Here is a 27,972-nt window from a genome sequence, read left to right on the forward strand (position 1 = left end):
TTTGATATGGAAATCACGTTGTCATAATTCACATTTATATAGTTTTCATTAATGAAAATAGAATATTTAATATCTAATGATCCCACTGAAATATTTTTACAAAATGGATAATAAGTATAAAGACATTTTTTGAATAATGTATAATATCTCATATTTGGTTAGAATTTGTAACCTTGTTTTTGTATAATATCCCTTCAAAATAACTACTTTAACTACTATATATTTATTATTCCTCCTAATCCATGCATATTTTTTTTTGAAAGTTAATCCATGCGTAATTAGCCTGTCATAATGAAATTCTTAATTACCCCACTTTATAATCCCAAAATGTCTTCTTCAAAATGCATTTTTGTCCCTTTTATACACTCATTGTTCATTTCAAACGCACGAAAATAAAGAGAAATAAAATCCCCAAACCAAGGACGCACTAAAAATAAAATTAATAGAAGGAAACATTTACCTTTGGAACATTGTATTGATCAGAATTAAGGCAAGATTATCCTGATCAACTTTTTTTTTCATGCATTGTAACTGCTGATGTATATATGGTTTTTTTTCTCTTCAACGAGTTGTCATTGATGGGATCCGGTCATAATGATAGGATCATATCTGGATTTCCTTGTTCAAGTTTTAAGATCTTTGAATTACCAGTACAAATGATCGGTAAAATCAAAAAGAAAATATTCTGAAATTTATTGGTTTTCTGTTTTGTTTTTTTTTTCATTTGAGCTTATTTCTGTTTTGTCTAATCAAAATATGATCTTGATCCTATTCCCTCTTGGCTCTCCGAGGGAAGATAAATTCTGGTTTCTGCTTGGTTTTTGGGTTTCTGATTCCAAGTTTCGGAGGAAAACCTGCTTATTTTTAATGCAGATTTTAAGGTTTGCTTAGAGGGAAAATTGAATTGTTGGTGCGAAACATTACGAGGAATTGAACTTTTGACGATATAAATTTTTAGGGTTTTGAGTTGTGTTGGTGGCGGGGGTTCTATTTATTGATGAAATGAGAAGCAACCCTTATTGTGTCTGTGATGATGCTGATGATACAAGGACAAATGGGTATCATTAGAACAAAATGTTTGGGGTTTTTAGTAGTTCTGCTTTTTGTATCATTTGCTGTCAGCTTAGATGACCCTAAGGATGAAGAAGAAGAATGTCTTAACGAATTATTAGATCCAGCAACCGGGCAGATTGATGATAATCTGGTAAAGGAGATTGCTCCACTTGCTTGCTCATATCTTCAATCAACTTGTATCCTATAAACTCATTGCACATAAACAGTTTGGTTATGTGATTGGTTCTGTTTACTTTGATGTCCATTGAATGCAATTGTTTTTTTTTCCCCAATAATGTTTTGTTTATGGATAAGAATCAATTATGGATTTCTTTATTTAAAAGTATTTCATGTTCACTGAAACCTTTAATTGTTGGTGTTGAAATGGTTGACAGCATGTTCATTCAAACATGTTCCATAATGTTATTAAGGCTTGCTAGTACCATTTTCTGATGGCAGTGGCATTGAATAGAGGAAATGTATGTTAGGTAAATGCAAATCATCATTCACATGGATAAAGCTTATAATTTAACACCGTGAATAGGTTAGGTCATTAAGATGCTTGTAGTTTCTGTATGTTCAGGAAACAACAACCAAGTTCTGTTTCCTTTCGTTCCAACATTGTTTGAATTTATTAAGTTGTTTACATATACAGGCTGAGCTGTTACGGATGAGTTGCAGACAAGATTTGAATACTTTGAAGGAAGCTTTTGAAGATCCCAAGTTACATCTTTTGGAGGAAACACAAAGCACAGCCGATGATATCGATAAAAAAAGTCACTCATTATCAAAAGAAAGCTTTAAAAAATTGATCAATGTTCTCCGTCCCAAGTTAAAGCAAGCTCTCTCTGACTGCATGAGAAAGAATAAACTTCTAATCCAAGAATCTGGAAAAGATGGTGGCTTTAAGACTTGTTACCCCCATTATTCCGAGTCGTTGATTCGCTGGTGCGAGATTTCTAGAAGGAGTTTAGCTGCTCAGAGCTTTGCAGTAGACTCTGCCTCGAATTTGGGTCCACCCTCACCCCGATCCTCAGATCCAGCCTCTTCTCTTAGTAAAGATCTATCTCTAAGTGTCGCATTATCGACTTCTAAATTAACTATACATAAGAAACAAGCTGAACTTGAAGAAGAGGGAGAGTTAGTAGAGGAAGGTTCAGAAGAGGAGGGGAATGATGCCAATATAGTTATTATTGCTTGCGTCTCGACTGCAGTAGTATCGTCTCTTATTGCATTTGTGGTACTTATGTTCTTCTGTAATAAAGATTCTGGATCTTCATTAGATGATGAGAATGCCCTTAGTTTAAGAACTGATGCCCCAGGTGGTATAGACTTTCCCTTTCCAACATGCTGTTACCCTCTTGAAGCTTTTGTTAATTTTTTTTATCGAGACATTCCTTTTTCCAGGTTCTCTTGATGCTGCTGGATCTAGTGAAGAACCAAGCCTAGAAAAAATTGCTTCAACTAATGGCATTGACTCCGATGCACTACAAATCTCCTTAGATGGAGAGTCGTCAGATGGAAATGCCGCCAATGCCTCAGCTGAATCTTCCGAGGCACAAGGCAATGCCGGTTTGGAGATACCGTTGCCTCCGGGAAGGGCCAGTCCAGGTGGTTTACCTCCTTTGAAGCCTCCTCCTGGCAAAGATGCTCCTCAACCTCCTGCCCCGCCTAATGCTCCTCCACCACCACCACCTCCCTCTGTAGGCCCTCGACCTCCTGCACCTCCAGGTGCTGAACCAGCTCCTCCACCACCTCCTCCTCCTAAAGGTGGTGCTCCTCCACCACCTCCCCCCAAAGCTGGTGCTCCTCCGCCACCTCCTTCAAAAGGTGGTGCTCCTACGCCACCTCCTCCGAAAGTTGTTGGTGGTCCAAGACCACCTCCAGCCTTAGGTTCAAAGACGCCTCGACCACCAAATGCCTTGGGTCGTGGGGGACCTGGTTCAGGCGAGGCTAAAGCCAAACTGAAGCCATTTTTTTGGGATAAAGTTGCAAACGCCCCTCAGCAAGGACAGGTGTGGGGTCAGATTAAAGCGGGATCATTCCAGTATGTAACTATTCTTTTCTCGTTTCCTTTTATTCTTGAGTCCAATGGATCAGTATGTGATACCTGGTACTAACTTTGCAGGATCAATGAGGAGAAGATAGAAACACTGTTTGGGTATTCACCCGTTGAGAAGAGCAAAAGTGAAAAAAAAGAGTCCACTAAGAAGGAACCTCAGTTTATTCAACTCCTAGATCCCAAGAAAGCACAAAATTTATCAATCCTTTTGAAGGCATTGAATGTGACCTCAGAAGAAGTTTCTGATGCACTTGTTGAAGGTGCTTTCCTCCACCTTATTTATTCTTTCAAAATATGTGCTTCTGAGAAATATATGTACAGGTTTGGAGGTTTGGAAGACATAACTACAAAAGTATTTTCTTCAATATCATGTGATGAAATAGTAACTGAGAGCTACAAGAAACTTTATGTTCTTGATCAATCATGTGTTTGATTGACATTATGCTGTTACACTATCTTGCAATTTCATTTGGTATACAGAAAAGTATTAATAATGTATTCAGTTTTCAATCTCGATATTCTAATCAGTTCTTCTGAAATCAGCAAATGAGCTCCCGTCTGAACTCCTCCAAACTTTACTGAAGATGGCACCGACAGAAGAGGAAGAACTCAAACTTAGACTGTTCACTGGTGAACTTACTCAACTCGGCCCTGCTGAGCGGTTCCTGAAAATCTTGGTCAACATTCCTCATGCATATAAAAGGATGGAAACACTGCTATTTATGTGCTCTCTTCATGACGATCTTACTGCAATTAGAGAATCCTTTCAAACATTAGAGGTGGGTCATTTTATTTTAAACTGTATGGCTTGCATGATAACTATGGTTCGATAATTCATACAAGGTATGCCATGCTTTGAAAACATATTTTAGATAGTAAACTAAAGGTCAATTCAAGGATGTGTATTTTCAGGGAAAAACACAATCTCTTCTATGATCTTCTACTGAATGATATTTAGTGTCTTTCCTATTTTTTTCAGTCTGCTTGCAAGGAACTTAAAAGTAGCCGCCTTTTCCTCAAACTCTTAGAAGCTGTCCTTAAAACTGGAAATCGCATGAATGATGGGACATTCCGTGGTGGTGCAATGGCTTTCAAACTTGACACACTTTTGAAGTTAGCAGATGTTAAAGGAGTAGATGGGAAGACAACACTATTGCACTTTGTTGTCCAAGAAATAATACGCACTGAAGGTTTGAGAGCTGCCCGTGTTGCAAGAGACAGCAGAAGTTTTAGTAGCATACAATCAGAAGATCTTCTTGAGGATATTTCTCCTGATGAAGAAGAGCACTACCGCAACCTTGGTCTCCAGAAGGTTTCAAATCTAAGTAGTGAACTTGAATATGTCAAGAAAGCTGCTGCTCTTGATGCTGAAAACTTAACAACATCTGTTTCCAAAATTGGCCAAGCAATGGTAAAAACACGTAATTTCTTGAACACGGAGATGAAGGATGTTGATGAAAAAAGTGGTTTTCACGACACCCTAAAGACTTTTGTGCAGAATGCTGAGGCTGATGTCATGTCGTTGCTTGAGGAGGAGAAGAAAATAATGGATTTAGTGAAGAGCACTGGCGATTACTTCCATGGCAATGTCAAAAAGGATGAGGGCTTACGATTGTTTTCCGTTGTTCGAGACTTTTTGATTATTTTGGATAAGGTGTGCAGAGAGGTTAAAAAGAACCCTATTAAGCCACCACCTAAAAAGCAGGGGTCCAATGTATCATCTACCTCCGAGTCTCGTGCTGCACCACCTTCTCCCGATCCTCATGCTGCACCACCTTCTCCTGATCACCATGCTGCACCGCCCCCTCCTGATCCCCATGATGCACCACCGCCTCTTCCTGATCCTCATGCTGCACCACCGCCCCCTCCTGATCCTCATGCTCCACCAACGCCTCCTGATCTTCATGCTGGACCACCGCCTCCTCCTGATCCTCGTGCTGCACAACTACCTCCTCCTGTTCCTCGTGCTGCACCATATTCTCCTGATCCTCGTCAGAAGATTGCTAATGCAATTTCTCAGCAAAGGGTGGATAATTCTAGTTCCGATTCTAGTTCAGACGAGATGAGTTAGTATTTGTTCATTTGGAAAAGGTATTATATTCTTACCCTTATCAAGCAAATCTTCTACTTTGCCACATTATAAACTGAAACTTAATACTGAGACAACATATGGCATAAATAATGTTGCCAGTAAGAAGCATTGGCAGTTGATCAAGACGGGAGAGTGCCAAACCATTGGTGATGCAGTCATTAATACATTCGGAATACCAACCGAAAGGGGATAAGCTAATGGCATCGCTGCTTCAATGCTAGATATTTTTAGAACTAACATTGCAAAGTGCTGTTGACCTCCTCTGGTACAAGATTTATGGTTCGTGTGGGTTTACATTCATCTGCCAACTTGTGCATGTATAGACTTTGAAAGAATATTTAACAGGGTAGTGTTGAAATTAGAATTCACTTGAACCTTGGAGGGAAGAGATTTTTGGTATATGATTCTTGATTGAGTGAATAATAATACCCTTTTCTTTCCGCTTTGACACGATATTAATCACTCCGCCCTGCGTCGGATTACTTAATACTCTGCTCGGTTGGACGGAAGGATGGAAAGGGATTGGAATGGAAAAAAGTTTTAATTCGATCACTGAATTAGAAATGTAAGATATTATCATGAACTTTAATGTTTACCTAATAGCTTCATCATGCAAACCAAGAGATCAAATAATCTTTATATATTCATTGAAGGAACTGCAAGTTAAGGGCAATGAACAAAAAATCGGATTTATCTCGAGGAAAGGCACTATTATGTGGCTTATATTCCAATATGCAAAGTGGCTGCTGCTACAAATTCAAGCATCTATGAAGGAAAAGGGAGATACCAATCCTTCTTTCTTAGGAAAAGTGGGTCTTAAAGGATGCCAAAAACCAGATGCATATGTGCCATCCAAATATATATATCTTTTATTTTCATTACAATATAGCAAATGGAAATGGAACTAGACAGTTGGTATCCATTAAATCGATCCTCAATGTTCATTTTTTTTACGTATTCGACATATATTTATACTCGAATTTGGATTAAGTATTATTCTTTTCACACATAAGTAAGGATCCATATAATCTTCTGAATACATTAGAATAATATAGAAGGTTATGCAATGATAGTTGAAAATTTAGTAAAGAGCATACTTCTGCAAATCTTTCCAGCAACTTATTTCAGATTCTCAGCAAAAGTTAAGTCATTTTGTTAAGTCTATATTAATTTTCTCAGTCCCCAGGAAAAAGCATCAATTCATGCCTAGTCTACCGGCTGTTATCCGGGCTTGAAAGCAAATGTTGCCGATGCTCGATTTTTTTAAATGTTTTTTTTTCTTTCTTTGTATATTTGGACTGTCATAATGTCGTATCAAATATGGATACTTCACGAAAAATGAAGAGTCCATGTTTCTTCTCATCGGTGATCAATTTCCAGAAAAGAATGATTCTTTTCTACTATATTTTTACTTTACACCCTTCAAAATATTCCCAGGGAATACGTGCACTGCTTTATCAAAAGAGACTCATTCACACTATAATATGCCAAATTCTCACAAAACTCTCTCTCTGGAAAACTCTGAAATCACAATATTTTTTGTTCGTTTCAGTTGGTTTTGTAACCTTTCAATGACTAGCTGCCTTAAACTTGAAGTTCAAACAGAAGATCAAACTCCTCACAAATGGTGTATTTCATTAGCCGAAGACGAATTCAAGAGGTTACTCTCCCAGGGGAATCCAACAGTGCATAAGGTGTTCGGGGAAGGATCATTGTTTAGTCCACTGTTGTTTGGGAAATTCTTTGATCCATCAGATATCTTTCCTCTGTGCATGGGACATCGAATCAGATAGCTTATTATCGAATCTAAGGAACTCCGGTAAGAGTTCGGTTGATTGGTTTCAGACTGACCAGGCTTATGTTCTTAAAGCAGAACTACCAGGTAAGTGTTATTTTCAGATACCCTTTCAAGTATTCTAAACTTCGTATATAAGTTACTGTTCATAAAGGTAGCTATAAACCCTAAGTTGGAAGCAGTAAGTTCCTTGTAAAACAAGGAACCTTGTTTCCGGAAACGGGAAAAACAAGGTGAAGTTAGTGGTGGACGGTCCCTTCAAAGAGTTGGGATCTGATGAATGATCATTAATGGTCGTAAGGTAGGTATGAACCCTAAGTGCCTTGTAAAACAAGGAACCTTGTGTTTGAAACATATTTGGTTCTGAAAATCGGAAAAATAAGATGAAGTTTGGCACGGGTGATCCTTTGAAAGAGTAGGGATTAAGGGATTCCATAGGTTCAGGGGTTGTTTATCTTTGTCAAGACTGATGAAATGATGTTTTGATGGATTAAACCAGGAATAGGGAAGACAAATAATGTACAAATCCGGGTCGAAAAGGGGCAAGTAGTTGAAATTTTTGGCCAACTAAAGCTGCTGCAAAGGGAATCTCAGAAGAAGGATTGGAGAAGCGGCAACTGGTGGGAATATGGATATGTAAGGAGGCTTGAACTGCCAGAAGATGCAGACTGAAGAAGAATAGAGGCATACCTAAGTAACGACACTGCTCTCGAGACCCGGATTCCCCGAAATCCCTTGCATACTGATACTTCTGCAGATGGAGTTGGCAAAAAATCTGAATGAATCTGAAGCAAATTGAAAAAAATAATGCTACGGCCATGATAATCTTGAAACGATGAAAACTGTTTATCTGATATGAAAACATGAGATAGACCATGCAAGAATATGTGTAAAGTCATAAACATTTACTTTCACATAGCAGATACAAGCCTGGTTAATTATCTGCAATTCAGATCTGGATCTCTTTTTTCCTTAGTTACTCGGACTCGAGTACGAGTGTTGGATACATGTACGTGTCTGAAATAGATATGTTCAAGTTTTCCCATGTATTTAGAAAGTCCTTGGAGGGTCAATATGGATAATTCTCGATTTCTTAAAGTATACCTCATACATATGTTGAATATGTATCGAACACGAGTATTTTAACAAAAATAAACGATTGGGATAACACTGTAATCTATTGAAATTGATTCCTATCAAGAAAAATGCTGCAGAATTAGGCCATCCTGTCCATGACCTCTTGGAGAATAACTTTTGTGTCTCGATAACACGATTCAGTCTGGGGGAAATTACGCATCTTAGCAGCATCTTCAAGCTGCCAACAAAATGGGAAAACATTTACAATTCTTAGCATCTGGTCCAATCAAATCCGCTAATGCAAGAAGATCAAACGCATATTTCTTGAGCCTATTCATGCTGTTCTTGGTATTAAGATTAGCCACATATAGTCCTGTCTTGACGAAAGATCGAGTTCCTGTCTCCGGATTTGTAATATCTTCTGTCATTCAAGAAAGAAAATGGAATCAGATTTCAGTTCACATCACAGAACTATATATATCAGAATGGAGTATTAGAAGCAATGAACACCAGCAAGACTGAATGACCAAATATCATAGCTCACTGTTTTCGACCGTAGGAACAGGTAAAAGATCCGCAATCCAATAACCATTATCTTCAGCGAGGGAGATACGGTTGCTAGAAGTTCCAATAAGAGCGATGGAGGCAAGGGCTAATGCCGTTCTTCTTGAAGTTTGCAGTGGTGGTTGTTGCTCATGGAAGTTTGATGTGTTCTTGCTGAGAAACCCGATGATTTTCGTGGTTTTTCGGGTTCTTTGGACAATGCGAAGCTTTGGTCGTTACGACGTAAGCACTTAAAAGAGTAACATCAAACACCTATTATGGACGAAAATTTTTTTAGGCATCTAAAGTATAATGTGAACACTTATTTTTGCATTAAGCATTTACGGTATGTTATCGTGTTAATTTATTTATATTTATCATTTTATAATTTTATTTGCTGGAAGGGTCTCACTGATTCCATTTAAGCTAGCTAAATGCGCCATTTTCATGAAATTGTGGATTGAAGAAGAGTTGCAGACTTGCAGTTTTAGGTTAGAGATAAGAGTAACGTTTCTTCGTATTTCAGTTTATATCCGTTGAGGCATTGGAAACTATACAGACCACCAGAAGGATATCCATTTTGAGGATAGTTTTGTAATTTTATCCCCATTTCTTTTCTTTTTAATTGTCTACCTTCAAATTGAACGAAAAAGTAAAAGAAATCGAAATAAGACACTTTATAGTTTATAAGTTTAAAAATTGATTTTTATTTTATTTTATTTTATTTTTGTTGTCCTCCCGATTTCAAAAACTTCACTTTGACTAATCTGGACTGACACACGTCGCACACCTGACTTTGATGGGTGAGTCTCTCAGCAAAAATAACAATGGTTCAAACTCGAGACATTGCTTAAACAATATCAAGTTATTTACCAATTGAATCAACCATGATAAAAAATATGAGATGATTTAAATTAAATTAATTTATATAAATGATTAAAAAATTAAAAATCTATTCAAACTGAATTGATATAAATTAAATTTTAGATAGCAGTCTTACTCTTGAAATGAAATGTGATTCCTCGATTTAAAATTTAAGATTATTTGAATTAAATTGTCATAAATAGTTTTAAATTTTATAAAGAATAAATTACAAAGGATGTCTCCACATTATGATCCTATTATAAATTAATTACTAAAATTTAAAATGTTTTATATAAATCTCTACACTATGACCTGACCCCTACAATTTAAATCCTTTTACAACAGTCCTCAAACTATCAATATTTCTTGAAGACCTTAGAAAGTATTATAAGTTCAATTCTCAAGACCTTAAAAAATTAGTACAATTAATTTTATTGATCTCTTCGTTAACATATTGTTAATTCTATTGATTTTAAAAATATTACATGTTCAATTCTTAATACCTTAAAAAATCAGTACAGTTAATGGTACGTTAACGAGATGATCAAAATAGAATATTAATGATAGTTCGAGGAGCATGTTTTAAAGTTTAGTGACCAATTTAGAATAGGATCATAATTTGAAGACTGATATGAAATATTTTTAAATTTAAGAACTGATTTAAAATGAGAGGAATAATGTAGGGACATCTTGTGTTCAGTGAACTACATCGATCTGAATCGGGTTTCAATGATTGGGTTCCCAGAACTTCAAATTCAAACTTCATTTAAGTGGCCTTTTTGAAGCCTAAAAGGCCCAAAATATCAAACTCTTCCAAACCATTTTTTCCCGAGAAAATTAAATAATAGACCATCTGTTATTTTCTCTCCCCAAACAAAGCCGGGTGTTTTTGTCGGAAAATCAAACAAAACCCCTTTAAAACTTGCCGGCAAATATTCAAAGTCAGTGGAGAATGGTATCCCCTGAAAACTCCAATTATTGGTCTCCCTTCGACTACGCAACCTTGATCGACGATATCCCTGTCCCCGATGGATCTTATTCCGGTTTTTCTTGGTCCACGCAGCCAATCAACGCTCCTTCTACTGCTGTCAAGTATCCCGCAAAAAATCTCTCTTTTTCTAATTTTCAATTAGGGTTTTGAAAATGTTTATTTGATTGATTGCTTGTGTTTCGGGAGTTGCTGAATCATCTGGGGGCTAATTTTGTTAATTCTGATTAGGTTTTCTTGGAATTCGTCATAAATTTGTTTTCGTACGGTTTTTCATGGAAATGTTATGCTATTTTTGCATATAAATGTGGAGCTGATTGAGGTTCTTCTTTAGAAAGTTAGGTGAAATGGTTGATTTGTATCTTAAAATTATAAATTTGAATAAAGGGTTTTACTTTGTCTAATTTGATTGTTTCTTTATGGATATTGTTAATAGATTAACTTGGTGTAAAAATGTTAGATTGTGTTCAACTTAGCTAAAAGGGTGTTCAATCTCTGAAGTAGACGAGGGGACACTATATTTCAATCAACCTTTTAACTTTTAAGTTGTGCTCTTGGTTAGACTATAGTGTTTGTTTGTATGGCATATAACCTGTCAAGATGATACTCTCTGCTCGTGCTTTGGGCATTTGTTAGTGTTGATTTGTTTTATGTATTTAATTGCCATACATGATCTCTCGTGTATCATACAGTCTACCACATGTTTGTTTTCAGAGCATATTGTGTCTTAACTCTTCAACCGGAAACACAATTGATATGAACTGGATTTTATGATCATGCTTCTTGGAGGGTTCTTTGAAATCAAAGCAATGTTATTGTAAGTGGGAGTTGAGCTAAGCTGCTTCATGTGTTTCTAATATTTGTAATTTGGAGACACGAGTTACAAACTGGGGCTGTTAAGGTAGCTGTAGGGCATCCCTTCGGAGTGTGTTACCATGCAATTACAGTTGTTGATGTCAACTTGATTAGGCATGTTGTTTTTACTGACTACGGGATTGTATTGCTTGCTTCTTGAGTCATTGGTGCTTTAACCATGACACGTTCAAATGTTGAAGATTTTCATTTTGAAACATTTATTCCATTCAGGTGTAGATTTTTGACTTTTTTTTAAAAAACTTGTCAACTGTGTTTAAGTTCTGTATTATTGGCAAACAAGATTATTATCCTCTTTGTTTTTTCTTCTCTTTTGGGTGGTTACTTATGATTCCCCTGTTCATATTGTCATTATTTTGTGGTATGGTCTTTTCCTAGTGTGGAAATTGATTGCTCCTTTGGGGATTCAGATGGCCTTAAAGAATCTGGTCCAAAGAAGAGGTACTGTTCTGTCTTTTAATATTTGGTAGAGAAAAATAAAAATGAAAAAGAAATTGCCTATTATGTTTTCATGATGAATCGGTTTTCACTTCTTATTTACTCATATATGTGTTTGGAAATATTATAAAAACCTTTATTGAGAGGAATTGCATTAAAATGTTCCAAACCTATAGGCTTACTTCTGGCCATGAGATATTGAATGTACATAAAAGTAGGATCATACCTTTACTTTTGAGGACTAAAGCATTTTAGTTTTTTTGGCTTTTAACCTGCTCCAGTAGCATAAAATTTCTCAATTAAGCAGGAAATATTGTCCGTTAAGCAGCATCAATGAGATGATTTAGACGTAGAACGAACTTCAGAATCTTCTTTTTGCATTGTTATAAATATGTTAGCAGAAAACTGACTCCATAGATGTTTGATATTGGAGGAATCTTGTCTATTGCCTATTGCAGGGGTAGATCTGAATCATGCAACCCTTCTAGCACCAAAGCATGTAGAGAGAAGTTGCGTAGGGATAGGCTGAATGACAAGTATTGGCATCTTCCTTCTCTGGACTTTTCCTAGCTTTCACATTTTATCTGCATAAAATATTCAACATTTTCCATACAACAGGTTTATGGAGCTGGGGGCTATATTGGAACCTTGAAGGCCTCCCAAAACAGACAAGGCTGCTATTTTGGTTGATGCTGTCTGAATGGTGACCCAGTTACGAGATGAAGCCCAAAAAATGGAGGAGTCAAATTCAAGTCTGCTAGAAAGATATAAGAGTTGAAGGTGACATTGCATTGAGGGTCTTTCTTTGGTTCAAATAGTATCAATTTCTTTAGCATGCTATTTTTCTATTCAGTATCTGCTAGTATCTTGAAAATGATTAAAGAAACGTCAAATATTAAACTGAATTTATGCTGTTTCAGGCTGAGAAGCACGAGCTTCGTGATGAAAAGCAGAGGCTGAAAGTCGATAAGGAAAAGCTGGAGCAGCAACTTAAAACCATGAATGCAAAACGTAGCTTCATACCTCACGCACCAGCAATCCCTGCTGCAATTGCTGCTGCCCAAGGTCAAGCTCCCGGGAACAAGTTGGTTCCTTTCCTTGGTTATCATGGAGTCGCTATGTAGCAGTTCATGCCACCTGCAGCGGTGGATACCTCACAGGATCATTTACTCCAACCTCCAGTTGCATAAGTTGGCAACCGGTACCGTTCGGGTTTTGCATTTTGATGCAAACAAATTTATTCGTTTAGTCATTGACATGGGCCTGTTGATTTTACTCAAGTTCTCTGATTGGATTTCTTGGGTGTCTGTCATTGTACTCATAATTTGATACTGGTAATAACATGTAAATTTTTAACAAGTTCATTTGGAATATCGAATGTGATGAGGAATTACGGACCAAAGAACTCATTCTAATGGTTTCGGTTCTGGAAATTGTAATGGCTTCTAAATCTATGAAATACCTGAGGAAACAAGAACCGAGGAAGGAAAGAACCTTAGGGGAAATGGGTGTAAAAATACAGGGTTTTAAAGGCTGTGTTGCTGAAGCTCTAGCTTTCATCAGTTACCAAACATTGCTTCAAATATTGTTTAAGCTAGAAAACTTCCTATAAGTGGGAAAGACATAACAAGACAAACAGTTTAACATGTTAGTTTTTTTATGCTAGTTTCCTGCATAATTTAACACTCGGTTAACAACAGCATGATAGAGAAAAAAAGTTTTGATAAAGTTCTTCTGGCTGACTTCCTGAGAATGATTAGTTGGTCGGGACAGCATCCCAGCGCCATATTGTCCCGTCCTCACAGCAACAGAGAATAGTGCTGCAACAATCAAAACCGAAACCAATGTTGTTACGTGCATAAAAAGGAGAAAAGAAAATCATGCTTCATTGACATAAGCAACGTCCAAAACCCGAGCAGTAGTTACCTTCCGTCAAAGGACGTTGCAGTCTGTCTAATTGGAGACTTTGACTGTGTGTGAGATAATCTACCAGAAAAGAGAAAATACAAATGATCATTAAATACATAAAGGAAGAATTTCCTTTCATTGCTAATGAGAGCAAATCTAGCAAACCTAGCAATGAGAACGGGAGGGCTACTTTGCAATTCCCACACGAAAATCTTGCCTTCTCTATTCCCTGCCCGCATCCGAAAAAATACTTATAAATGAGTACAAGCTCTAACAACAATAGAAAGCTTACCAAAATGCACAATTTGTTTGGGGGATCAAAAGGTAATAAGCAAGTAATAGTCCAATGGGCAATAAGGATAGTTGTAACTGAACAGGCAATGTGGTTATTGCTAAATTATTTACATACAAAAAATGGTGGCATCTGGCCTTCGATATTACCTATAGCAGCGGAATTGTAATGAAAGTCACAAGAAAATTTGATGAACCAAATGTCACACTCCGGAACAGGGTACTTTTGAAGAATGTCAGCAGTACCCTAAACAAGAAACATCATGAAGGTCATCATTGTTGCAGAAGTCAAGAGTTTCCCAAAAGATATATATAACAAGAAATATAAAGAGGAACTGACGGATTTCGAAGTTCAGACCTCTCCGGCGGATTGCTCCTTCATCTTTGGTTCCCATAGCACAATTTCATTGTCAACACTCTGCAATTACACCACACGGCAACTTATATCAACCCATGTGACATAAAATTCCTATACACTCTAACTCTTCATTTTCCTTGTAGGTACCCGTATGCAACACATTACAAGACATAGATATGAGGATATGACCCTTCAAGGACCCTCCAAAAACATGGAAAAACTTCTAAAAATTTGAGCACACCCGTGCTGGATATATACCCATATCCGACACTCGCACCGGAGTTCCAGCTTATGACAAAACAGCATAATTGAAGATTTACTATAACAAGCCCTAAGAAAGTTTCACAAGAGAACCTCAACTCGAGCTTTCTACCAGTAAACATAAGAGTTCTAACTTAAGAAAGAATGTTACATAAATATTGCAACTCTAACAATGTAACTTAATTTCTAAAAGATGATAAGATGCCATTAGAAATGAACTAATGGTTAAAATGAGATGCTAATAAGTGATTTTCATCTTAGATCCTAATTTCAAGTACCCAACCATGAACTTAGAAAAGGAGGGAAATATAATGCCAAAAAGTATTTAAAGTAAGACATGTGAAAGCTGCCTTGCACTTTATACTACTTAGGCAAGTCATGTCTGCAAAGGTTGTTCAACCATACTTCAAAAAGTAGCTCAAGTTACTCATCAATGATGTAGCAATGCTTACTAATGCAAATTCGAACTCTCCATGAAAGATGATATAATAATATAAAATAGTTTACCTTTGACAGAATGAAATCACCAAGCCACCGATTACAGTCCACATAGTTCGAATGAATCGAAGCTAAGAACACCTGGAAATAATAGATGTAACCATTAAAATATTACAACAACAGTCATGATTTACATAGAGAAGAAAAAACAACAGGTACTCACAGGGAATTGTACGTATTTTGTTGGGAATTTTGAAGGAAGGTCAGTCCATGTGAATGATTTCTCAACATAAGTCCAGAATTCTGAAGATTAAAAACATGAAAGAAAGGAATGAATGCCTAACTTGGTGTTTACTCAATGCTAATTATCGCATGAAATCACCTGTCCAACAATCATAACGTTACTTTATTCCTTTTGGTGCTAGACAATATCTAACCTCAAATCCAACCATTTTGGCTTAACCCAGAACCCCAAAAACCAAGGTCCTAGACAACATATAACCAGTCTTTTACCGATAAAAATCCTGTACATCCCTAGTTTTCATTTCAATGCTCCAACTTTATCAGAAAATTTTGTTTGTTGCCACCAAGACCGAGAACAACAAAATCCCAGAATGATGACTTTTACAATCATACCTTTCATTGACCAAATCTTAACAGTGTTGTCCATCCCACAACTTGCAATTCGATAAATGTCTGAAGGATGGAAGTCCTACAATAGAAATCATACCCATCAGCCCATCAGCATATGATAAGTGGAAAATAAGAAAGCAGAAAACATAACAAACATTTAACGCATATTTCCATTCTCCAGGGGAAAGACAAGTACAAGATAACTCAATATTCTTAGCACCTACCACACTCAAAACTTCATTGCGGTGACCGCCGGCTCCAGCAAATATCAGAATGCATATACCGGTATGGACATTCCACAATCTAACAGATTCATCCTGATCCAGTTTCAAACATTAGCCATTTGATAAAGAAAACAGTTATCAAGTAAATGTTTTGATGCTTACTTTACTTGCAGACACTATAAGTGATGGTTTCAATGGCTGAGTCCTGATTTCATTTATTGAGTCGCCATGGCCAACAAAACTCTGCACATACCATGCAATGGTATGAAACATGACTATGTAAGATATAACAATACCAATTTTCCACAATGTTGAATGGACATAAATATAACAGTATGATCATGAAAGGATAATACCTTGTGTATTTTCTCATTACTTGCATCAATCACACGGATTATGCCATTAATACCTGCAGCAACCACAAATGGGGTACCATCAACATTACATGCCCAACTTACAGTGTAGAAAGACTCATCCTTCTGATCTACGAAGCACGGAGAATGAAGCAGTTATTCAAAAAGATAACTTTAAAGGAAGAAATAAATACAATCTAAGTGCCATTTCTTACATCTTCATCCACATAAGACTGTAAAACAGCGATAACACCGCCTTCAAGGCATTGGTATACTGTCACCTGTAAACAAAAGGGCAAATTAGCATTCACTAACATCACTTCAAGAGATGAGTGAAAATAAAATGCCGAAAGGGAAAGACTCCAGATGCCAAAAGGTAATTCATTCACAAAATTTAGTCCAAAATGGTTTTCGTAAGAAAAAATATGCTATTAGCTAATATAAAGCTTCAAAGATTAAAGCGATTAACAAAAGGTTCTAAAAAAACTGAGCCAAAAAGGCATCTTTTGCTTAACAAATTGAAGAAAAACGTTGGATTTGAACAAGTTAAACACAAAATAAAAGGAAACACGTTAATTTAAAGGACAAATGGTTACCCAAATGGAAAGACTTACCCGATTACCTCCGACGGTAGCAAAGACGTTGAAGTAACGGGAGTCGATGAAGTTGTAAACGACGGCGTACAAGGGACGTTTGCCCTCTTGGAGTCGATTGGTGACTCTGTATTCTCTCTTCTTTGATGATGTTAAAGATCCCACCACCGGTTCTAACCCTATCGGCGTCTTTGCCATTGTCGTTGAAGTGTGTAATCTATACCCAAGTTAATTTTAGTACCCTAAAAAATTTTATGATATATTTTCAAGTTTTTATATAAAACGATAGTTTTAAAAAAATTATTAGATGATATGTGTTATGTTTATATTTTGACTTAATATAAAAGTAAATGTTTAAATTATAAATTAAATTAATTTTAGGTGTTTGGAGAATTTTTTATTAAGAATTGACATTTAATATTTTTGATGTTACACTTTTAGGTATCTAGATTGTAACGATTATTAATTTCGATCGTTATTTAACACATGTTGTATTTATATATATTTTTTAAAATAAAAAATAAACCATTGTTTTCAAAAAAAAAAAATTAAGAAAAAAATTCCCTCCCTTGCTTAGGAACACTCTCGCCTACACAAAAAAAAAATCTTTTCAAATTGTATTCAAAATATCTTCTATCGTCTCTGCAAATCTCTAATGTTAATTTAGGTGATAATGATAAATTTAGATTTAAGGTTAGGGATTTGGGTATTAGGGTTAGGGATTTAAGTTTGAATTTATGAATTTAAAAGAATTGAGACAACAATAAGAGAGATGATCAACAATAAAGGTCCGACGACGAGTAAATGATCGTTTGATGATGACGAAGGTGACTGGTGATGGCCGACAACTGTTTGTAATGACTTAAAAAATAATTAAAAATAATAACATTATTATGTTTTTAAAAATATAAAATTTTAAAATATATATAAATATAACACATGTCACTTAAAGGTTTTTTTTAACAGTCGTTATAGCCCATGCACTTAAAATTATAACGTCGGAAATATTAGGCATATGAAGTTAACTTAAAGTATAGTTTGAGCAATTATTTTGTATTAAGGCAAAATATAAACATAAAATGTGTTATTTAAAGGATTTTTTAACAGTCGTTACTACGTAGACACTGAAAAGTGTCACGAAAAAAACATTTTGCACTTAATATTGTAATAGAGAAAACGTTTGACACGTATTTTTAACTAAAAATTCTTTAGGCACCAAAATTAATTTAGAATATAATTTGAGTACTTATTTTTGCATTAAACCTAACTCAAATACATCAAACTAAAATTTACAATAAAATAAAAACCTAACTAAAAAGTAAGTATTTGAAATATATTTTTTATTCAAATAAAAAAGAAATTTTGTACGACAATATCTAAAGATGACATATAATTTTTGATGATAATATGCATATAATAGTAAGAAAGATGATCGATAGATGTGAGTTTTATGATATAAGGGATGATCAATGATAGTTGATTCAATATCAATGTAAGATTTATAAATTTAAGTTTTAGATATTTCGGTAATTTAAGAATTTAAGAATTGTATAAAAATAGATCATTCTAAAATTATATATATATTATGTGTTAAGCATAATTAAATAATAGAATTGTATAACGAATGTTAATAATCAAACACCTTTAATAATAATTTTGAGTGTTTATTTTGATTAAAAATAAATATTTTAAAAATAAATAAAAAATATAATTTAAATATTTAATATTTAATTAAATTTTTTAAAACAAAATAAAATATTGCTTAAAGAATGGTTTAATTTATTAATTATTTAATATAAAACTCAAAATACCCTTGCCACCCTCCTCAAATAAAATACAAATATTATTTTTTATTTTTTAAAAATATATATATATTTTTTACAAAATCAGGATGCATAATTACATTTACTAATTGTTGATACGTCGACACCGCATATCCAAACTCGTGTGGATATTTATGCAATATCTCCAGCAAACAGCAGTAAGAATTTCTGCCATATTTATAGCCTTATCTTCTTCAATTTTGCTCTGCGTTTACCAAAAAAAAAAAAAAAATCTCCCATGGCGTCCACTCTGCTTCACTTCCTTTCTCCCCCAAACCTTCTTACTAACCGTATCTCAAGCCTCTTATCAATCTCCAACAATAACCCACCAAAACCATTACATTTCACCATCAAATGCACGTCTCCAAACTCACACAATTCATCTCCAAATCATCAACCTGCAGATTTCCCATCTCCAATCAACCACGAAACAACCATAAGCCCGGAAAACTTCCCCATCGAGAAACGAAGAAGATCCGAAATCATCCGAGAAAGGAAGCCGAGACCCGAGATTGCAAAATCGGAGCCACCGAATTTCGAGGTGGGGTGGAGGAGGACGAAGGAGATCAACTTGGAGAAGCCGACGGGGTATGTGATAATGGATTTTTTGGAGAAGTTGGAAGGGTTGATGGGGAGAGAGTTCGGGTCCACGGAGCTGTTGGGTAAAGCGGGGGAAATCGTGGCGGAAAGGGCGAGGGAAGAAGCCGAAGTGTTGAGGGATGAAGGGAAAGTGGAAGATAGGATGGTGACGGAGTTGTCTAGGGTTTTGAGGTTGATGGAAATGGATTTGGCTATGGTGAAAGCTGCTGTGAAAGAGGAGACCTTGAATGAGAGGCTGGAACAGGCTAAAGCTAGGTGCAGGCAAGCCATTATTGTGGCGAATTCTTTTTGAGAGGAAAGGTATAAAATTTGGAACTTTTAGAATTTTGTGTTGTAATTATCACAATAATGATATGGTTTCTTCATCGTTCCAAACAAAAACTCCTGGTTGTATCACCCCCTTTGTCTTTAAGGCTTTTTATACCCATGTATTGGCGATGCCATGACCAAGCTCTTAACACACAAAATCCTTCTTTGATGACATTAACTTATGATCCTGTAACTGGTGACTCATTTTTTTTTACAAAAAAATGACTTTGTTCCTTAATGAAGAATTAATGATGTTTATTTTGCAGATGATATGTTAGAATTTTCCTTTCAAAATGCAGTCTAAAAATTGGATCGGATCCCTAAAACCCAAATCTAATAACTAAATATCTGGTACAATTATACGGTTATACGTCTCTTTTTACACGTATCGGACATAGATATTTCAGAAAGAACGTTTCGATGGTAAGAACGAGTGTTGTTTACTTCATATGGTTTCGGGTTTAAGCAGTGTATCTGTAACGTGTAGAGTATGTGTTCGTTGCCTATAATTAAAAAAAATTATGAAAATCACCTCAAATTATTTAAAAAATAATATCAATCGATTTGATAAGTTTTGCTGTCCTTGATAGGAAAAGTGAGATTGATCCTGATTCCTGATATCACATGGGGTCTAGAGATTAAAAAGTCGATTTCGGGACAAGTACTACTGAAAAATGTGTTCTTTGCATACCCAACCAGACCCGGTTAAATGATCTTTATGGGTCTAAACCTGAATTCATAAGGTATGTCAACTGCATTATTAGGAAGATGACCAACGACACTAAATCATCGCTGAAAAACGACTAATCAAGAACCAGGAACTCTGAAATTATAGGTGCAAACTCAATGAAAACCCCATTTTTGTGTTGTGTTTTGCAGCGGGATGAAAGATGGCTACGACACGGATTGTGGAGAAATAGGTGTTCCGCTATCATGCCGAAGAACCTTTCAATTCTCCTACAGGATAAGGCCACCAGCGCGCTTGATAGTGTATCAGAAAACTTGGTTCAAGAAGCACTTGTGAAAATGATGGTCAACAGAACATGTGTAGTTGTCGCTCACCGGTTCAAAAAGTCGATTCCATCGGCTTTATCAAGAAGGGAAAAGTTTTGGAATATGGTTTACATAATGAACTGGTTTTCTTGGGTCACGGGGAGCATATTATTAACTGATAAAACTACAGGGCGGAAGTTCTTCGTATAGGTAAACATGATATTAAAGTTGAAATCAAATAAATCGGACATTCGCTAGTTTGTACACGTGAACAAAGATTGATGCCTAGACATTTAGGCCTTCAATGGTAAACTCATTTACATTCCAATATATCAGTACATGTAAACTGTTACGACTCAAGTTAAAAAATTTCCGAGCCTCAAACACAAATAATTAACTTGCTGTCAACATCGAAAACAGTAAAGCAACAACTCACCAAAAGTGAAGCAAAGTGAAGACCAAGAAATGCACCAAAGCTCCCAGAAGCACCACACAAGAACTTCCCATCTTCGGTGCCATCGACCTAAGCCTGATCCCTTTAGGACCAACCTTAACACCACTAGCGTTGACCACCACATCTGCTCCCACCCTAATCCTATGCCTCTTCGAATACCCATATATGGTCTTAAACTTCACCGCCGTCGCCATCTGCACCCGGAAAACTCCCTTTCCGTTCTCCGATATCGCCGGTAAAGCCACCGTCATGTTAGCTATCCCTTGACCAAGCTTTGAAGCCTTCTTTGCATAGCCCTGGTAAAATCCCGGCATCGAAATGTTACCTACGACGTTACTTTTGTTCGGAAAATCATAAACCGTGACGTTCAGAAGATCATACTGGATCCCTTTGAGCTGGTTCGGGTTCACTAACCTTAGCGAGAGGCTTAAGGTAGGGTCAGTTGTGAGGTTTGAGGCTCTGCTGAGTGAAGGTAAGGAAAGAGTTTGAATGGAGCATCTGGGGTTTGAAGTATGTATCCATAGCCACAAGAAAACTGCAGAAAGACCCAAACTGAAGATGCCACCACAACATCCACAACCTTGTTGATCACGGGAAGCCGACATGTCCGCCGTCGACCGAAATCGGTTTCTCCGGTGAAGTTTTGCTAAAGGTTAGGGGTTGAGAAATAAGAAATGATGGAAAATGAAGGGCCAAGGACGTCACATGTTGGCTTTTGAAAAGCTTTTTCTGTATTAGAGGTAAAGAACAATTGGTTTGCATGTCCTTGGCGAACTTTTATTTTACAATAATAGTCTGATAAAGTTGATTTAATTTAAATAATGCTATTGTCATTAAAGAAAGACTTAACTTGATAAAATAATTTGTCAAAATAATTCCCATTTAATGCTGAGGAAATTACTTGGAAATGTGTAACTAACAACCTAGACATTGCCTATGATTGACTTGCCTAATTCCATGTGGAAAAAAATGGATTTTGAGATGTTCATAAGGGTAAACTATACGGGCGAGCACTAAACTATTACTCTCTTTCATTTTAACAATCGATGTTTCGATTTTGTCAATTAGACCACCTAACTATTTAAATGCTTCAATCAAGCCACTTGTCGTTCAAATTTAACGGAGAAGGTTACATGGCAATTAAAAGTTTTGGTATAAATATGCATTTGGTCCCTATTACTTATATATTCTATCAATTGAGTCTTAATTTTAATAAATTAAAATAAATTTAACCCTCGAATCAGATGATGCCATGTGTCATTGATGATAGGTATAATGAAACATGTCATTATATAAGTAATAGGGACCAAACTGATAAAATATATAAGTAATAGGGACCAAATGTATTATTATACCAAAAATTTTAACTGTCACATCACTTTCTTTGTTAAATTTTAACGACGTGTGGCTTGATTGAAACATTTAAATAGTTGAGTGATTTGATTGACGAAATTAAAACATCGATGGTCACTATGAAAGAGAACAATAGTTTTAAGAAAACTACACTTTTAATTTTATATGCCTAATGATTTTTTTTGGTTAAAAGTATGTGTCTAATGTTTTTTCCGTTACAATTTTAGGTGCCTATGTCATAATGATCGTTAAATTTGACTGTTATTTTACATGTGTCACTTTTATAAATTTTTAAATATTTTTGTTTTAAAAAACTTAATAGTATTACTAATTAAAAATTTCAAATTTTTCTGAAATCTAAAAAAACTCCAAAACTTTAAAATCCCTCGTTCCAAGTTCAAACTCCATTACCTTCTATCACTTTCCATCACTGACAGCCTTGCCATCGTCGAACGATTATTGATCCGTCGTCGGACCTCTACTATCACCATACCTCTTGTCATCGTTTAAATTCCTATAAATCCATAAATCCAAAACTTAATTCCTTACATCTAATGTCAAAATCCTAGTTGTAAGCAATTTGATATCGTTTAATCAAGGTCTCGAGTTCGAACTCTTGTGTATGCAGGAAATCCCTACTGGGAGACTCACCAATCAATGATAAGTGTACGACGCAGGTCGGTTCAGATTAATCAAAACAAACCCTTGGAACTATGAGTACAAAAAAATCTAACCCTAATCTCAAATACCCATTGCCGACCGTTTCTTTCACTTTAATAAGAGTCTGGTGTAGTTTAAAGTGTGAATTTGCTGCTAACATTTCAAAATTGAAGGTGATGATTTATTTTCAGTGTTGATTTTGTGATTTTAGATACTTTTAGGGTTTATTTTAAATGTATACAAATATAATTTTTTTTTTAAATTAGACGCCTAAAATTTTAATGAGAAAAATGATAAACACCTACTTTTAACAACAACAACAAAAACTTTTAAGCACCTAACTTTATACACTTATTATTGTATTAAGCCTTAAAAAACAATGAAGATTTTGAACATTTAATTTATTGAGTTTATATATATATATATTGTCGTATTCTCGATTCTCAAAGTTTTGTCCTAATTAATTCAGATCGATCCGAGCCACATACTTGATTTTGGTGGGTAAGTTTCCTAACGGGGATTTTCTACATACATAATGACTTGAACTCAAGACATGTTTAAGCGATATTAATCTGTTTAGAAATATATTTATTTTTTATATTTTTATATTCAATATTTATTTAGTATTAAAAATATTTAGTTGAATGTTTTTTCATTAATTTTTAGTATAATTAATTGGTTGGATCTGTAATGGAATGTCTCGCTGGTTTGATATCCGTTTCATTTTTTAAGTACTAATCTCACTATTGCAATTATTAGAAACATAATGTTTAAAATTATTTTTTATTATTAAATAAAGGCCAAATTAGCGAATTAACCCAAAAGCAATATATATATATATATATATATATATATATATAAGGATAAAATAATATTACACAATGTAAAATTCTTTTTTAGTTTTATACATATTTAAAATCTTTAGATGAATGAAAATATATGGTTGAGATTAACAATAGGAAATGAAAAAATATTCACTGGAAAAAAAAAATAAAGAGTTAATCTCATCTATCTATTTTACTCTTAAATTTATATAAAACAAAATAATTTTACATTGTGTAACTTGATTTTAACTCATATATATATATATATATAAATACTTTTGATTAAAATATTATCGGGAATAATTATAGAATTATATACTATACTTTTGGTTAAAAAATCTCGAATTTTGGGTATTTTTTCGTATTTTCGTATTTTGTAATATTTTTACTTCTAAAATGAATTTAATTTAATTTATATATTTAAAAACTAAAATTCAAATATTGACAATTGATTTTTAAAAATTTTAATTTGCTACAAATATCAACTTTTTTATTCCACAACTATTACGCATTTCTTTTATTACAAAACAATACATCAATAAATTTAATAAATTAATAAGTGATCTTGAATTTTTAATTTAAAATATAAATATACTAAATTATTAAAAAAATAAAAATACTAAATTTTGAATGTATAAAGATTTATAATATATACATATTTAAATAGTACGATATAATTACAAGAGATAATATTTGTTTAGAATATTTTTTAATCATTAACAATACACACACTCTATAGATACATTTGTTCAATTTGAGACCTTTAAAAATAATAACATTCTCTTTTACCACTAAGGTCGACTGATGTATTCAAATTTATAATATATTTTTTATATGTTTATAATCTTTCTTAATCGTTGACAACACACACATTGCAAACATAAATACTCGAACTCTGGACCTTAAAAGACAACAACACTCTCTTTAATTACGGATGCCACTCAATTGATTCAATTAATATATGTTATTAACATAATATTTTAATAATCAATCGAATAATGACTAATGACATGAAATAATATCATTATTTTAATCGTTTTATCATGTCGGTATCAAATCAATATAAATATTAATTTTAAAAAAATAATCAAATACTAATTTGAAATAAATTTTTTAATACAGATTTATATTATAAGCTACTTTTAGACAAAATTAATTATTATTTTTCTATTTTATTTTTAGCATTACCTAATTCTTGGGTTGGCTCTATCCACAACCAATATCTAGATATTTATTTATAGAATATAGTATGGTTTTGACATCTTCAATGCCCAAGTATACAAATATAAAACAAAGACGGTAAATTATCAAAATGATCATTTTATTTTCATAAATATTTACTTTTGGTCATGAATTTAAAAAAGTTATGTTTTGGTAACTATGGTATCGATTTATAATATTTTGGTGTCTGCGACCTTAAATGTCATTAGTTTGATGATGTGTTATGTCAATAAAAGAATTATTTTTTAATTTGACTCTTAAAATTTAGATAAAATACTAATTTAATTAAAAAAACTTTAGATAAAATATCAATTTAACCTTCAAACTTTAGATATACATTTAGCAGATACGTGAACTGTTCTTTATTCCTTCTTCATTTTTCATGGAGATTGTCTCACCCAAACACTACTATAATCGACAGTGCAAGTGATCAAAATATTATTTTAAAATTTAATGACCAAAAGTGGATACTTATAAAATTGAAAAGACCATTTCAACAGTTTACCCAACAAAAAATATCAAATGTTTGGTGCAAATATAATAATGGCTTTAAATAAAATATTAATTAAATTTAAACTTGTTCATTTTGACATCATTCAAGCGCGTATTTTGAACTCGAGCGTCTTTAACTGGAATCTCCTAATAGTATCCTTGCACACCACGACAATAATCCAATTGTAATCCTGGCGTGCAGGCCACATTAAGGGTTAAAAGACGCGAGTATAACACGCGGTCTCATTCAATTGGTTGAACTCAAGCCCTTTTGCGTCATTTGACATGCTAGTTCCGCCTATAAAGTAAGGCGATCTATACCTGGCAAATTCAAGAATCGTGAGATTAATAGATCGACCCAAGCCCTTTCCTAAATCCTTCTTCAAGGTAAATAAATTCTCTATAATTTCTGCCTTTCTTTTTGTGTTTTCGATTCTAGTAGTTTTAACTTGAATTTATTTATTTATTTCTTGAATGTTTCCCATGAATTTAATGAACCAAGGATAGGGATATTATTACCTTATGGTGTTTAGGGTTTTCTTATAATTCAATCGTAGACCATAAATTGATTTTCTGCTTCTGCTTCTAATTGATTCGATTATGAATTCTTCGTTTCATCTCCCGAGTAAATGTTCCATGAACCTTATGAATCGAAGCTAGGATTCCTCTCTTCTATTTGAGGGTTATAAAATATTCAATCGCAGAACATACATCTATATTGTACCTTTTTCTAATAAAATTTATGGCCTGGACTCTATTATTTAAAAAGAGGTGAAATTAGGGTTTACAACATCAAAACAAGATGGATAATATTAGCTAGTGCATGAATCGTATTTTTTAAGACCCTACCCATGGGATTTTTGCATATTTACTTGAGAAGTTATATTTGATTTGTTTTGTTTGGCTCGGATCTGGTTATGGAGAACCTGTGTCATTCTTTGGTTTATTTAGTCTTATTTGTGTTCTATTTTGATTCCATACAGATGCAAATTTTCGTCAAGACCCTCACTGGCAAGACCATCACCCTTGAGGTGGAAAGTTCTGATACAATCGACAATGTGAAGGCCAAGATCCAAGACAAGGAGGGAATCCCTCCAGACCAACAGAGGCTTATCTTTGCTGGTAAACAGCTGGAGGATGGCCGCACCCTTGCTGACTACAACATTCAGAAGGAATCCACACTCCACTTGGTCCTTCGATTGAGGGGTGGTATGCAAATTTTTGTTAAGACCCTCACCGGAAAGACCATTACATTGGAGGTGGAGAGTTCAGATACCATTGACAATGTAAAGGCAAAGATTCAGGACAAGGAGGGTATCCCCCCAGACCAGCAGAGGTTGATTTTTGCTGGTAAGCAACTGGAAGATGGCCGCACATTGGCCGACTATAACATCCAGAAGGAGTCCACCCTCCACTTGGTGCTTCGTCTTCGTGGTGGTATGCAGATTTTTGTGAAGACACTTACGGGGAAGACCATCACCTTGGAAGTTGAAAGCTCGGACACGATTGACAATGTTAAGGCCAAGATTCAGGACAAGGAGGGTATCCCCCCAGATCAGCAGAGGTTGATTTTTGCTGGTAAGCAATTGGAGGACGGGCGCACCTTGGCCGACTATAACATCCAAAAGGAGTCCACCCTCCACTTGGTGCTCCGTCTTCGTGGTGGTATGCAGATTTTCGTGAAGACACTCACTGGGAAGACCATCACCTTGGAAGTTGAGAGCTCAGACACGATTGATAATGTCAAGTCCAAGATTCAGGACAAGGAGGGTATTCCCCCAGACCAGCAGAGGTTGATTTTTGCTGGTAAGCAACTTGAGGATGGGCGTACCTTGGCTGACTATAACATCCAGAAGGAATCCACCCTCCACTTGGTGCTTCGCCTTCGTGGTGGGATGCAAATTTTTGTGAAGACACTCACAGGGAAGACCATCACCCTGGAGGTTGAGAGCTCTGACACGATTGATAATGTTAAGGCCAAGATCCAGGATAAGGAAGGAATCCCCCCGGATCAGCAGAGGTTGATCTTTGCTGGGAAGCAACTTGAAGATGGGAGGACCCTTGCAGACTACAACATCCAGAAGGAATCAACTTTGCACTTGGTCCTTCGACTCCGTGGTGGCTTTTAAGTGTGAATTATGGACTGGAACCCTACGACAGTCCAGTCATGTTTGTTGTCTCCAGTGGTTTATATTGATGGTTTATGTGTATGTGCTTGCTATGCTGCTGCTGTCTGCTTGTACTCAAAATAAATATCTTAAAAAACTTGTAGTGTCCTTGTTTGTGGTTGAAGTTTCGGGTCGCCAGTACGATCTCGTTAAATAAATGTCATTTTCATAACAGCTGTTTTCTTTAAAGTTTCAATGGTTGTTTGAATCCTTCTTATTCATTGGAACCTC

The 27,972-nt window shown here is 35.0% G+C and overlaps 5 protein-coding genes and 3 pseudogenes across 8 annotated transcripts; 5 read left to right on the plus strand and 3 right to left on the minus strand.

Moving 5' to 3' along the window:
• The first annotated feature begins 909 nt into the window (after positions 1-909).
• On the plus strand, positions 910-5,299 carry LOC120162403 (formin-like protein 3). Its single transcript, XM_039172560.1, has 6 exons — positions 910-1,204; positions 1,709-2,378; positions 2,461-3,100; positions 3,182-3,375; positions 3,659-3,894; positions 4,095-5,299. Exons 1-6 carry the CDS (start codon positions 1,031-1,033, stop codon positions 5,184-5,186), a joined length of 3,006 nt encoding a protein of 1,001 aa, XP_039028491.1. The 5' UTR covers positions 910-1,030; the 3' UTR covers positions 5,187-5,299.
• On the plus strand, positions 3,381-27,865 carry LOC120162392 (polyubiquitin). 4 transcript variants are annotated; one of them, XM_039172551.1, is made up of 3 exons: positions 3,381-3,405; positions 26,555-26,736; positions 26,965-27,865. In XM_039172551.1, the coding sequence occupies exons 2-3, from the start codon at positions 26,557-26,559 to the stop codon at positions 27,700-27,702; spliced, it is 918 nt and encodes a 305-aa protein (XP_039028482.1). In that variant the 5' UTR covers positions 3,381-3,405; positions 26,555-26,556; the 3' UTR covers positions 27,703-27,865. The 4 variants fall into 4 exon arrangements, with proteins under 4 accessions (XP_039028482.1, XP_039028480.1, XP_039028481.1 ...); XM_039172550.1 differs by having other exon boundaries at positions 3,388-3,405; positions 26,555-27,137; positions 27,366-27,865; XM_039172549.1 differs by having other exon boundaries at positions 3,387-3,405; positions 26,555-27,865.
• LOC120162394 lies at positions 6,699-8,064 on the plus strand (annotated as a pseudogene).
• On the minus strand, positions 8,219-9,083 carry LOC120162399 (annotated as a pseudogene).
• On the plus strand, positions 10,267-13,058 carry LOC120162395 (annotated as a pseudogene).
• LOC120162393 (polycomb group protein FIE1) lies at positions 13,371-17,075 on the minus strand. Its single transcript, XM_039172553.1, has 13 exons — positions 16,866-17,075; positions 16,467-16,532; positions 16,255-16,377; positions 16,061-16,141; positions 15,899-15,991; positions 15,678-15,753; positions 15,265-15,344; positions 15,111-15,182; positions 14,343-14,402; positions 14,135-14,231; positions 13,859-13,922; positions 13,712-13,771; positions 13,371-13,605 (listed from the first exon to the last, which is right to left on the minus strand). The coding sequence occupies exons 1-13, from the start codon at positions 17,040-17,042 to the stop codon at positions 13,542-13,544; spliced, it is 1,113 nt and encodes a 370-aa protein (XP_039028484.1). The 5' UTR covers positions 17,043-17,075; the 3' UTR covers positions 13,371-13,541.
• LOC120162396 lies at positions 18,876-19,582 on the plus strand. Its single transcript, XM_039172554.1, has one exon. The coding sequence runs from the start codon at positions 18,906-18,908 to the stop codon at positions 19,557-19,559; it is 654 nt and encodes a 217-aa protein (XP_039028485.1). The 5' UTR covers positions 18,876-18,905; the 3' UTR covers positions 19,560-19,582.
• LOC120162398 (protein NDR1-like) lies at positions 20,875-21,771 on the minus strand. The gene has a single exon (XM_039172555.1). It carries the CDS (start codon positions 21,626-21,628, stop codon positions 21,002-21,004), a length of 627 nt encoding a protein of 208 aa, XP_039028486.1. The 5' UTR covers positions 21,629-21,771; the 3' UTR covers positions 20,875-21,001.
• Positions 27,866-27,972: the final 107 nt, after the last annotated feature.

This window comes from Hibiscus syriacus, unplaced genomic scaffold (genome assembly GCF_006381635.1).
Source record: "Hibiscus syriacus cultivar Baekdansim isolate YM2019G1 unplaced genomic scaffold, ASM638163v2 tig00111402_pilon, whole genome shotgun sequence".
NCBI lineage: Eukaryota > Viridiplantae > Streptophyta > Magnoliopsida > Malvales > Malvaceae > Hibiscus > Hibiscus syriacus.